This window comes from Aulostomus chinensis, chromosome 12 (assembly GCF_037954235.1).
Source record: "Aulostomus chinensis isolate RoL2024-O1b breed Wild chromosome 12, RoL_Achi_v1.0, whole genome shotgun sequence".
NCBI lineage: Eukaryota > Metazoa > Chordata > Actinopteri > Syngnathiformes > Aulostomidae > Aulostomus > Aulostomus chinensis.
The window spans coordinates 23400108-23415456 of NC_141331.1; the positions used below are offsets into that span (position 1 = coordinate 23400108).

The window sequence follows — 15349 nt, forward strand, 5'->3', positions numbered from 1 at the left end:
GTTGTCAGACAACAGATCGAGCGAGAAACAATGTCCCTATCAACCCACAAACTCAGCCAACATTCATCCCCATGATTTTTCACAAATGAGTCTTTTACTAAATCAACATCAGTCCAGTTGACTTACAACTCCTCTGGTGTTGAATGAACATGTAAAGGAACTGAAGGTTGCAGTCTCAATTTTACTGTCCAACGGCCCAACCTGCCTCAAAAATACTTAAACCCTCATCCAAAGTGAAGTATTTGCACACTTCACTTTTTTAAACTGGTGGATGAAGACTGAAATGATTAAAAAAAAAATCTGATTTTTACTCTGAGGGATGGGGTTGGATTTCTAAAAATGTTTAAACCTTTTTTTCTCCATGAAAATGACTTCTGATGATTCAACTCCTCTGAAGATAATGATGACATCACATTAATTGGGTTTCAGTTTTTCAGAGAAGTTACTTTGATCTGATAGGATGCTCTGATTTCATTGACTAGCTGAAGATCCAGCATCCATCGCACATGTACCAGTGCAGTACTGATACTGTAAACAAAACTGGATAGCAGAGGCAGACAAAGTATTAAACCCAGCAGCCTTCAGGCAAGAGGCGGGTTCACCCTGGACAGGTCACCAGTCCATGGCAGGGCCAACACATAGAGACAGACAACCATTCACACTCACCACCACATCAATTTGCCTCGTCCCCTCTTGATGTCTTTGGACTGTGGGAGGAAGCTGGAGTACCAGAGAGAACCCACACAGGAACAGGGAGAACCTTACAAAAGTTTCCTTGTCACAAAATTGACTGAAGTGACAATTTGAAACTCTGCCAAAACAGGTGTTTTGTTTTTGTTTTTAAGGGAAATTACTTGTGAAAACCCTCCTGAGCCCTATTTGAAAACGTGCCGAAATGCTGCTGTCTTCACCCGCATCTATTGCTCGTCAGCAAGATTCAAAAACAGTTTTGCTGAGACATGCTAGGGGGTAGACCATGAGCAAAGTTCAGCTCACGACATCTTCAGGCAGATCTAGACCCATATTCACCCTACAGTTTATCTTACCACTAAGAGTTTTCAATGACCTAAAACTTCAGAGCAAAGAGTTTCCTCTTAAAGCCTATCTATTCAAAAACCCGTGGAGGGAAACTTGGGAGAAATCTTGAACTAAGAGAATCTATATGACACTGTGGCTGGAAAATTGTGTGACTGGACAGTAACGTTTTTTCCCCTCTTGCACAACTTGTGGTTGAAAGGAAGATTATGAAGGAACAATTGGAACTGGAATAACATTTTTTAAAGCTTAGTACCACTGAATACCTCTAAAATGTTCACGTGATCGATTTTCTTCACTATCTAATTTTTACTGATTTACAAGCTGTTTTTAGAAGTCCTATTACTAACACTTTGTGAAATGCTTAGATGAGCAATTTGGCATCATAGAATTAGTACTGACACACTCTATTATGTAGACTACCAGTCAAACATTTGGATACACCTTCTCATTTAATGGTTTCTCTTTATTTTCATGACTATTTACATTGTAGATTCTCACTGATGGCATCAAAACTACAGATAAACACATATGGAATTATGTAGTAAACAAAATAGTGTGAAATAACTCAAAAGGTGTTTTATATTTTAGATTCTTAAAAATAGCCACTCTGCTTTGATGACTGTTTTGCACACTCATACAAAGAAATATAGAGAAAAAACATTGAATGAGAAGGTCTTTCCAAACTTTTGACTGGTAGTGTACATATACATACATACATACATATATACATACATACATACATACATACATACATGCATGCATACATGCATACATATATCCATACATACATACATACATACATACATAGATACATACATACATATATCCATACATACATACATACATACATACATACATACATACATATATGCATACATACATACATACATGCATACATACATACATACATACATGCATACATACATACATACATGCATACATACATGCATATATCCATACATACATCCATACATACATCCATATATCCATACATCTATACATACATACATACATACATACATACATACATCTATACATACATCTATACATACATACATACATACATATACAGCTGTTGTCAAAAGTTGCCACTAAATGGCTCCTGAGGTGAAGGGTCAACAAAGGGATCACTGTTCACTGACATGACAAAAGCCAGAATGTCAGGTATCGGCTGGTTGTCAGGTTATGAGCTGAAGAGAACGCCGGAGCCGGATGAAGGTGCACGTCAACCTGCATGGGTGAATACACATGTTGTGTGGGAGCTCACTCGTTTGCCTGCGATGGATGTCGAGCAGCAACAAATTGAAGCTGAGTGTCGACCGCGCTTAATTGTCATCGCCAATTAGTGCATTATAGGACGGCCACAATGAATCAACTGTAGCGAGCAGAACAGAGTCCTTTGTGCTTCTCCAGTGGCCCGTGGGGCCAGTCAAGACTCATTTTGGGCCCGAATGACGACAGAGCAGAAATGCCAACGAAAATGAAAACAAAAGACAGTTTAAGGAGAAAAAAAGAGGATGAGGAAAAGAGGAGGGGCCTCTGCTCTCCCAACATGTAGGGGGTGTGTATAGTGTTAACACACACACACACACACACACACACACACACACACACACACACACACACACACGACATTTCGTGAGCTGGTACACAAAAGCTGGCAGGGCCCCAGTGTTCCCAGTGACCTGCTTGTACAGAGGCTTGTAGGAGCTTTCAGCAGGTTCAAGCTGTGCAGGATGTGTGTTCGTTGCAGTGTTAAAGCCAGCCAGATTCACTGTCAGCACCTACAACAACAAAACCATATAAAACTGCACAAAAATCTTTGTTTACAAGTCCTGGTGTATCTACATCTTTTTATTCAGCTGTATGCTCACGAGTAAGTTGGTTCGCCTGAATTTGCCAGCTGGTTGTGCTCTGGAAGAGTCAGTCATTTTGTCCTTGGCTCAAAGCAAAGTGTTTATGGACTACTGGTCATAAGGTCATTCTGATGCAATTCTAAACAAATGTGTTTGGACTCTATTGCTGTTGCTAGCTGTCAGTCATCATTAGCTTCATGCTAAATATAGATGGCTGGCTCTTTCTACATTCTAGTCACAAAGAAGCAACATCTTTTTCAATCAAGACACCTATTTGTCAATACTTGTAAGTCAAAATAATATCAGTTTACCAAGATCTGCTCCACAAATTATGCAGAAAATAGGAACACCAAAACAAAACGTATTAACGAAACAAACTTGAAACACATCCAAAACAAATGGCATAATGGATACGCATGTATATTGAATATAAACTACATTATCTCACTTATCTCTGCTATTGTGAAATGTTGTGTCCTTTTCGTGTTGAACATGCCAGTTAGGTCAAAACTGACTGGACTGGACTGGTGTTTTCATGCATATTACACAACAAGAATTTGGCAAACACAGACTGAGGGTCATCACCCTGCACGGCAGCTCAAGTGCAACACAACTGACAAAAGCAGATTTCGTGTTTGTTAACTGTGACAGATCACCTTGCTGAAGCCAAGTTCAGGTCTCTGCATGTTGATTTCAATGCTGCTCTGACATGACAGTGTCTTGTTGGGAGTGAGAAAAATCTCTGTGTAATATTAGAGTTTATTTGGGAAAAAAATATCCTGTCATAATGCCGCATTTATACTGTTAGTAAGTAAACAGCCTGGAGTTGTTCTGACCAAGCGACGTTCGAGACAGAACAAGGAAGGAAGCATCTTGACAATAAACTACAAGATCAAGTCAAATGTTTGATCAGGAGATTGACCATCGAGCAACAAATGTGGACTACAAAACAAACACTTTGAAGATCAAATTCAGCTCATTAGATGCAGATGACAATTAATTTAATGTCCAATCTGAACCCACTTCAACATCTGTTCAAAGAGCCGGAGTCCTGCCTTTCTTCATCTCACTGATGGGACCAGCAATAGCACACTGTTGCTGCTCTCAATTGTGTACTCAATCACAGATTTTGGATGATGATACATTTAATTTCATTAAAAAAAAAAAAAAACCTTCTTGATACTTTAATCTGTTTCTTAGGAAATATCCTGTCAAATGCATCTTGGTGTCCTGTGGACCTACAATTCTAATTTCTCAGTGATTTAGATTTTATGTTAACGGATCAGAGCTGCTTTTCAATGTACTTCTCAACAGCAACAAGCAAAATTTACATGAAAAATCATAGAAAGTCTCCATCTGGGCACAAGAACCCAAATGATGCAGGTCACGTCTCCTTGTCACTTAAGTCTTAGTCAATCAGTCTTGGCACCTAGGAAAATCACCACAAGCAACTACGTGTGTAAGCGTTTGTGTGTGTGCACGCACGCATGTGTGTGTGTGTGTGTGTGTGTGTGTGTGTGCACAAGAGGTCGATGCCATCCAGTCATGAATTCCTCCCTGTTTGCTTGTACTTATCAAGGTAACCTGAGTGAAGGTAAATGAGGATGGAGAAAGACTTGTCTCAGCTGATAGGGTGAGCACACAAACGCACACACCCTTCAAGCCCTTTGTCCCTTAGAGTGCGGTGCGACCTTTGAGCAATGTGGGATATAGCAGATCTGTGTTAGAGAGAGAGAGAGAGAGAGAGAGACTGATGTTTTTGTGCTCCTCTGATGTTGGGTCCTGCTATTATTTTGATTCAGATGCATTTTAATATTCACTGACTGCTGGCAGTGTTTGCTCTACACCTTTCCACACTGTCATTGCCTACATTTGTTGGATTGATCACAACTACCCTGATAAAATCTACCTCCTAATCCAGGAAGTCATAAATACAACTAGCTGATGCATTCAGGTGCTGTTAGTGAAAGATGATCACAACATGGATTCTAGGAGGAAATGTGGTTTTAGACAGTCACAGAAACACAGTGCATACAACTGGATCAGAGAGCATCGCAGAGGAGAGCAAATACTGAATACATTGCTTGGAGGATTTTGTCTTCCCTACAATCAAAAAATATCAACTAAAATGAGTAACAGTGTTCATCATACAGAGTTGCTCCTGGATGGAGTGGAAAAACATGCCCCTGAATCACTATAAGAGGGCCACAACAGAATTCGAATACATTAAACTTGGGAAACAAGTACAAAAGAGTATCCAAAGATAAAAAAAGTCACAATTGCTGCGTTTGTTTCTGACACACATGGACAGCATGATCCTCATTTCCCCCTGTGTCCACGTGAAAGTATCCTTGAGCAAGATACCGACCCCCTTATTGCTGCTGATGGCCCTGCGACGGACTGGTGACCCATCCAGGGTGAACCCTGCCTCTTTCCCAAAGTCAGCTGAGATAGGCTCCACAACAAGCCTGTGAAATACTGCGAGGATATAGTCAGCTCAGATGAGACCAACACTGAACTCTTTGGATGCCATAATACACACCATGTTTGGAGGTCAAATGGCACTGCACATTACCCCCAAAAAACGCCACAGCAATTGTGAAGTTTCGAGGTGGGAATTCATGGCGTGGGTTTGCTTTTCAGCATACAGCACTGGCAAACTTCATTTAACTGAAGGAATGATGAATGAAAAAAATGTACCAAGACTTTCTTGATAAAAATCTGCTGCCATCTATCAGGATGATGAAGATGAAATGAGGGTGGACATTTCAGCAGAACAATGATCCCAAACACACAGCCAAGGAAACTCTCACTTGGTTTCAGAGAAAGAAAAATGAAGCTGCTAGAACGGCCCCGCCAGTCACCTGACTTGAATCCAATGGAAAATCTATGGAAAGAACTAAGGATCAGAGTTCATAGAAGAGACCAATGGAACATTTAAGATTTGAAGACTGTTTGTGTGGAAGAATGGGCCAAAATCACACCTGAGCAATGCATGCAACTAGTTTCTTCTCTCCTTGAAGCTGTTATGACCAACGAAAGCTTTTGTACAAAGTATTAAATAAATCCAAGTTGTCTAGTCGAGGCAAGTTAATTTATTGTCATTATACAAAAAGTACAACGCGATTATGTCATTCAACAGTGCATACACAGAAAATGCGTGCCATCAGTGAATAAAAAAAATCGAAACTCTGGCATCCCACATCTAAATAGTGCCATTGAAAAATAAATAAATATATGTAGACATATGAAAATAAAGTATTATAGTGTAGTTCAAGACTTCACATCCATCCATCCATCATCACCTTCCGCTTATTCCTTACTAGTAAGGGTCCCGGGGGGGGGCTGGAGCCTATCCCAGCATCTATGGGCGAGAGGCGGGGTTCACCCTGGACAGGTCTCCAGTCCATCACAGGGCCAACATAGAGAGACAGACAACCATTCACACTCACAGTCACACCTACGGTCAATTTAGAGTACCAATCAGCCTCGTCCCCTCTTGATGTCTTTGGACTGTGGGAGGAAGCCGGAGTATCAGAGAGAACCCACGCAGGAACGGGGAGAACATGGAGACTCCACACAGAAAGACCCCGCGCCCGAGCCGGGACTCGAACCCGGAACCTTCTTGCTGTGAGGCCACAGTGCTGACCACTGCACCACCGTGCGGCCCTCACTTCAAATCATAATCATAAATAAAGATGTTCAATACTTTTGCACTGAGTCATTCCATTTCATTACACAAAATTTATGGACATCTAAGGTTTGATTTCTGTGCATGTGTGGGTTGCATGGTTTGTTATCGATGTCAGGTTACATTTTCATGTCAATATTTAAAAACATATTTACTGAGAAAAATGGTGATGTGTTCAATACTTATTTCCTACAATTCTACAATTTCATTTGGCAGACACTTTTGTCCAAAGAGACATACAACATTTTACAATATTTTGCCCACTGTACATGTATGCACTGACACCAGCACATCCTGACTTGATGTATTTTCCTGTTATGTCCTTTTTTGGGACTCTTCAGGATCACATAATATGTCCCATACTGCCTCAGCAAATTGTTTTAGTGATTGTATCAAAATGTATCTTTGCGTACACTTGGTGTTGTATTTAATGCTGTCCATTTGAGATCTGATCATTCAAAATGCATGTCAAAAGCAAACATAAAATGGATGGTCTTTAGTGTCTTAGTGATTCTTAAGCCTGATTTATGCTTCTGCGTCGTACCTACGCCGTACCTACGCCGTACCTACGCCGTACCTACGCTGTCAACGCAGACCCCTACGCCTTTGTGTGACGTGCACCTACAGAAAAATCCTGACTACGCGTCGCATCGACGCGTAGTGACGTGAACGTCAACGGACTGTGATTGGTCCGCTCACACGACGTTTCCGGTTCAGCACAACAACACCGCTATTTTTTAAGTTTCTGTGGTGAGAGCAACACGCAAAAATAAAAATGGACCAAGCCGAAGAAAGAGTTATCGAGGAGGTTCGCAAGTATGACCACCTTTACAACTTCCATTGTTGTCTCTGTCTCTGACCCATGTGCTATGACCGGAAGAAAACTAAGGAATTCGACAAGAGTCCCCCAAAACCATACGAAGATAAAGCCACACCCCTCTAGTGGCTTGGCGGTGAATTACAGAGCAAGGCGTTCCCTCGACGCAGAACTATAAATGCACAATGACGACGTAGGGGCTACGGCGTAGGTACGGTGTCGCCACGACGCAGAAGCATAAATCAGGCTTTACTGTTCCATTTCTTACTGCAGCTCTTTAATTTTGGTGATGAGTTCATCTGTATCAGTAGTACAATCAATATACATGGGGTTGTCTTAATCTCTAAACTAGATTGCTAGCTGTCAAAGTGTCACAAAAAATGGAAAAACAATATATAATATACAACATAATCAAAAGAACTTGGTTGCTATCTTTAAATTTAAAAAAACCCAAATAATAAGCCATATGGAGTTAAATCAATCATTTCAGTGATGCAGTGATCCTGATGAGTTTTTTCCACAATGTACAACTTAAAAATGATTTATTATGTCATTCCACTTTGTTTTGATTTTCCTAACGAGCTTCCACAGTGCACTAATTAGCCTTTCTCCAAACACAACCATCTGACTTTCCTTTAAATTTCTTACCCTAATGAAAATAAATGAGTCATTTCTCATCTTTCACTCTAAGTCCTACCTAATTGGAAGGTTTCAGTAAAAGTCACTACGCATTTTACACACTCGTTCATTAAAAAATTCCATCTTTGCGACCGAATCCCGACCGCCAGTCGTTTTCAACCCCAATATTCGGTTGTCGGTCTTTAAGTCGGGCTTCTGCGCGTCAATGTAGTGACTTTGACATGTCCGACAGCCCCTAAACGCAGCAGCGCCTCACTGGATGGGGAGGTGCGGCTGCCTCAAAACGGACTTTATTGAGTCCTGGGGCTGCTCAGGGCTGCAACCGCACCTGGAAATATCCAGCAAGTTTTCCACTCGGAAGGATGCTCTGGATTATTACGATTGTGTTGGATTTTGTTTGCTCAAACAGACACACGAAAGGATGTTTGTGTCATTTTGAAATCAAAACGCAAACTTGAGTCTAAGATTCTGTTTTACGTTACTGGAGGAATAAAAAGACGTCAAGTGGACCCGGGACTCAGCTCGGAGACTCGAACATTCGACTCACTTTTAGCTGTGATTTTTGTTTCACAGGACTTCTCTCATGGAGTCAATGTGCGACCTTCTCTGTGGTTTGCAGGAACAAACACAGCTGGTTGAAATGTTACGGGGTCGTTAAATTTATTGGAACGTGACCACCGGAGATTAACTTTATGCATGACTGCGAGGGAACCGGTGGATGATTGACATGATGATTTATGAACCCCTTGTTTTAATTATTAATAACTCCAGCGACCCTTGATTTATCCAAAAAAAAGAGGAATGTAAAATTAGCTGATTTAAAGTAGTCCTTTTTTTATTTATTTTTTTTAGCTTATTCTTAAAACTTTTTTTCAATGACCTTTAATATCTACCAAATGGCTGTGGTGAAGCACGTGCCCTGCAGCCAGCAGCCCCTCATGCTGCTTCTGCTGGTGTTTCTTCAGGGACCTGGTCTCACATTTGGAGCCTCCAAGGATATCGTATGCGAGCTGATCACAGTGCCTATGTGCAGGGGCATTGGCTACAACTTGACCTACATGCCCAATCAGTTCAACCATGACACACAGGAGGAGGTGGGGCTGGAAGTGCACCAGTTCTGGCCCCTTGTCCGCATCCGCTGCTCTCCAGATCTGCTCTTCTTCCTGTGCAGTATGTATACCCCAATCTGCCTGCCAGACTACCGCAAGCCGCTGCCGCCTTGCCGCTCTGTGTGTGAACGGGCCAAACGTGGCTGCTCCCCCCTAATGAGTCAGTATGGCTTTGAGTGGCCTGAGAGAATGAGCTGTGAGCAGCTGCCACAGCTGGGGGACGAGACTTTATGTATGGACCAGAACAGCAGTGAGACCACCACCCTGGCTCCTCCTTTCCCCAAGCCCACACCTAAAGGCCTGACCAGACCTCCCAGCCCACCTCAGTGTGACAGGGAATGTCGCTGTCGAGATCCTCTGGTCCCCATTAAGAGGGAGTCCCACTCTCTGTATGGACGGGTCCACACTGGCCCTCTTCCCAACTGTGCCCAGCCCTGCCACCAGCCCTACTTCTCAGCAGACGAGCGTGCTTTCACTATCTTCTGGGTGGGGCTTTGGTCAGTGTTGTGCTTCATCTCCACCTTGACCACAGTTGCCACCTTCCTGATTGACATGGATCGCTTCAAATACCCAGAGAGGCCCATCATCTTCCTTTCTGCCTGCTACCTCTTTGTCTCACTGGGTTACATCATCCGTCTAGTGGCAGGTCACGAGAGAGTTGCCTGTGGATCCAGCAGCAGCGTTGGTGGCTACCACCAGCACATCCTTTACGACACCACCGGTCCAGCTCTCTGCACCCTCGTCTTCTTACTGGTGTATTTCTTCGGCATGGCCAGCTCCATCTGGTGGGTGGTGCTGTCCTTCACCTGGTTTCTGGCTGCAGGCATGAAGTGGGGCAGTGAGGCCATCGCAGGATATTGTCAGTATTTCCACCTTGCTGCCTGGCTCATCCCCAGTGTCAAGTCAATTATTGTCCTGGCTCTCAGTGCTGTGGATGGGGACCCTGTGGCAGGAATTTGCTACGTGGGGAACCAGAACTTGGAGAATCTGAGGGGATTTGTACTCGCACCTCTTGTGGTTTACCTTTTTACTGGTTCACTATTCTTACTCGCTGGTTTTGTTTCTCTCTTCCGCATCCGGAGCATAATTAAGCAAGGTGGCACCAAGACAGACAAACTGGAGCGACTGATGATTCGCATTGGACTCTTCACAGTGCTGTACACTGTTCCTGCCACGATTGTGGTGGCCTGCCTGGTCTACGAGCAGCACTACCGACCTGGCTGGGAGCGAGCCTTGGCCTGCACCTGTCTGTCTGAGCGCCAACGCTTAGGACTGGGTCCAGACTATGCCATATTCATGCTCAAGTACTTCATGTGCTTGGTGGTGGGCATCACCTCAGGGGTGTGGATCTGGTCAGGAAAAACCATTGAGTCCTGGAAGAGGTTTTTAGTTCACTTTTGCCCCTGCTGGCCACAGAAAGCCACAACTCCCCCCTCAATGTACAGCGAGGCCAGCACTGCTTTAACGGGACATACTGTAACTGGACTGACCCCAGGGATCTACCATAAAGCTCCATCTCATATATGAACTGACTGTACAGTTTTAAGAACAGATGTCCCTTATTTGTACCTTTCTGCATATTCACTATCCAAACTCCCAGAATGTGAATAGATGGAGAAACATCTGCAGGACGAAGTGCTCATCTTGTGCTCTGAATGTCAGCTCTTGCAAAATGAGACAATTGTAAACATATGGAGCAAAGCACAAAAAGGAAAAAAAAAATCAATCAGACAAGCTGGGTAACAGGAGATTTACACAGAAAAATCCAACACAAAAACTTGACGTCAGTTTAATTTGACTTGGAACTTTTTCTGGACAGCAGAGGTGACATGCATCCGTGATGGAATCACACATTTGGTCATCCTGAGCACTGAGAGAGAAAAAATATTTATTTATGTGCATAATGTATAAATTTACTATTCAGACAAAATTAGATATATAGTTTGATGTTTAGTTCATAACCAACCAATGCCAGTGCAACAAGTTAGACACAAGAAAGAGACATGTCTGATCTGAATTGAAGTGTGTTAATTTGTACATACAGTATATGTGCCGTTTCATGTGAACATTTGAGTGCTGCATTAATTACAATATCATCTCAGAGTTAGGGGTGAATGAAGGCCTAAACACTGGCTGCTAAGCTCTGCTGGGATCCATACATGTGTGTTTCTGAGAAGTGAGCCACTTGTTGTGATGTCAATTTTGTTAATGTAAGAAATATAAGCGTTAAAGCTGCAGGGTGAAACTGATGTTAGCCTTTTATGCCATCTGCTGGTGCACAGAGGAGCTGCTCTCTTTTTGTCAGGGTGGCACAGACCTCCTAACAGATCCACATGAGACCGTGGACCCTCAGACAAGTGTTATTTTTGTACCAAATCGGTGTTAATTCCAAAATAATGATAAATCAGTTCATTTGTGTGCTAATTTTTTTTATTTCTATGATTTGACAATTCTGCTGTACGTAGATGCGTTGCATAGTGGGCTTTGAGGTTCCTAGGGCTTATTTGAGTAACTTTTCAATGTCATCAACATTTAACACTGTGGACTCAAAATGCTGATTTTCTCATTTTTATGTCACTGTAAATTTAATGATCTTTGGAAAGCGCCAGTTTGAGGGTATCTCTTTGGGTTGTGGTGCAACATTTCAGGAATTCTTCGGTATTTATGAAGAAGTTCATTAAAAAAAACAGATATATATATATATATATATATATATATATATATATATATTCTTCAATTAAGATAATTGTAACATTCAGAAACTTTAAGACGGATTTAGTTGTTCCTGCCTTCTCTCAAAATAGTTCTGAAATATTATGCCAGTCCTAGTGAAATGTACGAAATTTGTCACATAAGTTAACATTTACCAGTCCCATCCACTAAAACATGATTATGTGCTGATTTCCTCTGATTGATAACTGTAAATTTGCAGGGTTTGGGATTGTTTATTGGACAGACAGAAAAAAGTAGGACTTGTCACATATCAGCTGATGCCAATATACAAGAGTAAAAGAATTCTGACAACTGATTACTCTGCGGGTGGCACGGTGGTGCAGTGGTCAGCACTGTTCCCCCACAGCAAGAAGGTTCTGGGTTCAAGTCCCAGCTCGGGCACAGGATCTTTCTGTGAGGAGTTTGCATGTTCTCCCTGTTCCTGTGTGGGTTCTCTCTGGTACTCTGGCTTCCTCCCACAGTCCTAAGACATGCAGCTGGAGCTAGGCTAATTGGATACTCTAAATTGACCGTAGGCGTGGCTGTGAGTGTGAATGGTTGTCTGTCTCTATGGACCTGATGGACTGGCAACCCGTCCAGGGTGAACCCCACCTCACGCCTGAGGGCTGCTGGGATAGGCTCCAGAGACACTTGATTTGATTTATTCTAATGGGATGTTATTTGTGGTGCTGTTGAATTGTACTGGGTTTTACTGATTTGTGTCTAAAATAAACCAAACCACTTTCTTTACCTGCGCTAAAATAATTATTTACATCAGCAAATATCCATTTATTCACCTTCAATCAGCTAAAATATACTGACATGTCTGAGGTAGGCCAATATTGGCTGGCTCTTGAATCAGACAGACCATAAAAATTCTAATTAAAGCAGATATTTTATAGACTAAACAAATAATAAAATATGTAATATGCTAAATTAAGAGCATACAGCAGCCATAAAACCTGCAAACTAATCTGTGGACTCATGTGGATCTCAACCTTGACAGCATCCCCTCATCTTACAGATGTCAACATTTTGCTGGTTCACACATTAACATCATTAACTTCATAAAGTATAGAAAAAAGAAAACTCGTTTCCTCCAGCACTCTTCCGATGTGTGATATTTCAATTCCTTGTTGGGTTCTTTAGACTCTGTCCAGGTGATGCTAGATGATATTTCGAATTTATTAGACTGATTTGTGGGACTGAATGTGATTGTTCGACTGCTGATGAATGATGTGTGTAACAACAGAGGTTGATCCTTTCCAGTGTAAATCTGCCAACATATTGATAGATTTCCTCTAAGGATGCAGAATATGTTGTAGATTTGATTCATATTGTGGAAATAAAACATTGATTTAAATTCCTGTGTACAATTTATGCAAGTGTGTGAGTTTCCAACAGCAAAAATAAGTTCACATTTTTTTCCCTACAATTTTTTTTTTTTAAAAAGTTCCTCATTGTGGGACCACATAGAGGTAATTTATTTTTTTAAACACGGGGAGATACCAATACAGCTTCATACAATTTTCCACTACATTGGGATCAAATCAGAAATTTTCGTCTTCGTCATCTGCCCCTTATCCGGATCTGAGTCGCAGGGGCATCAACCTCAGCAAAGAAGCCCAGACTGTCCTCACCCCAGCCACTTCTACCAGCTCTTCTGGGGGAATCCCAAGGTGTTCCCAGGCCAGCCAAGAGATATAATCCCTCCAGCGTGTCCTGGGTCAAGCCCCCAGGCCTCCTCCTGATTTGGACATGTCTGGGATACCTCCCGAGGGAGGCGTCCGGGAGGCATCCTCAACTGACTCCTCTCGACATTGAGGAGCAGCGGCTTTACTCTGAGTCCCTCTCGAATGACTGAGCTTCTCACCCTATCTCTCAGGGAGAGTCCAGCGACCCTGCGGAGGAAACTCACTTCGGTCGCTTGTATTGGTGATCTTGTTCTTTCGGTCATTACTCAGAACTCATGATCATAGGTGAGGGTTGGAACATAGATAAACTGGTAAAGAGCCTCACCTTTTGGCTAAGCTCCCTCTTTACCACAACGGACCTGTTTAGCACCCACATCACTGCGGACGCCGCCCCAATCTGCCTGTCAATCTCCCACTCCATCCTACCCTCACACTCATGAACAAGGTCCCAAGATACTTAAACTCCTCCACCTGAGGCAGGACCGCACCTCGACCTGGAGTGGCCTCAGACTTGGAGGTGCTGATTCTCATCCCAGCCACTTCACATTTGGCTGCGAACTGTCCCAGCAAGAGCTGGAGGTTGTGGCTTGATGGAACTAAGATGACCACATCATTCACAAAAAGCAGAGACGACATCCTCCCACCACCAAACTCAACCCCTTCCTTATGCCTAGAAATTCTGTCCATAAAAGTTATGAACAGAACCGGTGACAAAGGGCAGCCTTGGCTGAGTCCAACCCTCACTGGGAACAAGTCCAACTTACTGCCGGCAACGCAAACCAGACTCTCACTCCTCTGATAGGGAGATTGAATAGCCCTTTGTAAAGGGCCATCCACCCCATACTCCTGGAGTACCCCCCACAGGGTGCTCCTTGAAACACGCCCATAAGCCTTCTCTAAATCCACATCGCACATGTGGAGTGGTTGGGCAAACTGCCATGCCCCTTCCAGCACCCTAGCGAGGGTGAAGAGCTGATCCACGGTTCCATGGCCAGGACAGAAACCACACTGCTCCTCCTCAGTCTGAGGTTCGACTATCGCCCTGACCCTCCTCTCCAGTACCCTGGCGTAGACCTTACCAGGGAGGCTGAGGAGTGTGATCCCCTGATAGTTGGAACACACCTTCTTGTCCCCTTCTTTAAAGATGGGGACCACCACCCCAGTCTGCCATTTCAAAGGCACCACCCAGATGTCCACACAATGTTGCAAAGATGTGCCATCCAAGACAGCCCTACAACATACCCAGGACAGATCTCATCCACCCCCGGAGCTCTGCCACCGCAGAGGTGTTTTACTGCCTCGGCGACTTCTGTCCAGGAGATTAGACGAACTCCCCCCTCCAATTACTCCCTCAACTCTGTTTCCTTCAAGGAATACGTGTTGGTGGGATTAAGGAGTTCCTCAAAGTATTCTTTCCACCATCCAATTATCTTCCCAGTTGATGTCAGCAGCCTCTTGTCCCCACTGTAAACACTGTGGGCAAGTTGCCACCTTCTACCCCTGAGGTAACGGATGGTTTGCCAGAACCTTTTCGGAGCCAACTGATAGTTTTTGCCTTGGCAACCGCCATGGCTGCACGCCACTTGGCCTGCTGGTACCAGTTGGCTGCCTCTGGAGACCCATAGACCGGCCAAGTTCTGTAGGCCTCCTTCTTCAGCCTGATGGCTCCCCTCACCTCTAATGTCCACCTGTGGGTTCGGGGATTACCACCGCGACTGGCCTCAGCAGCCTTACGGCCGCAGCTCACAAGGGCCACCTCAACAATGGTGGAGTGGAACATGGTCCATTTGGAC

General features: G+C 43.4%; 1 protein-coding gene across 1 annotated transcript; it reads left to right on the forward strand.

Moving 5' to 3' along the window:
* The first annotated feature begins 8294 nt into the window (after positions 1-8294).
* Positions 8295-13208, forward strand: fzd5 (frizzled class receptor 5). The gene has a single exon (XM_086220831.1). The coding sequence runs from the start codon at positions 8917-8919 to the stop codon at positions 10675-10677; it is 1761 nt and encodes a 586-aa protein (XP_086076957.1). The 5' UTR covers positions 8295-8916; the 3' UTR covers positions 10678-13208.
* The last annotated feature ends 2141 nt before the right edge of the window (positions 13209-15349 follow it).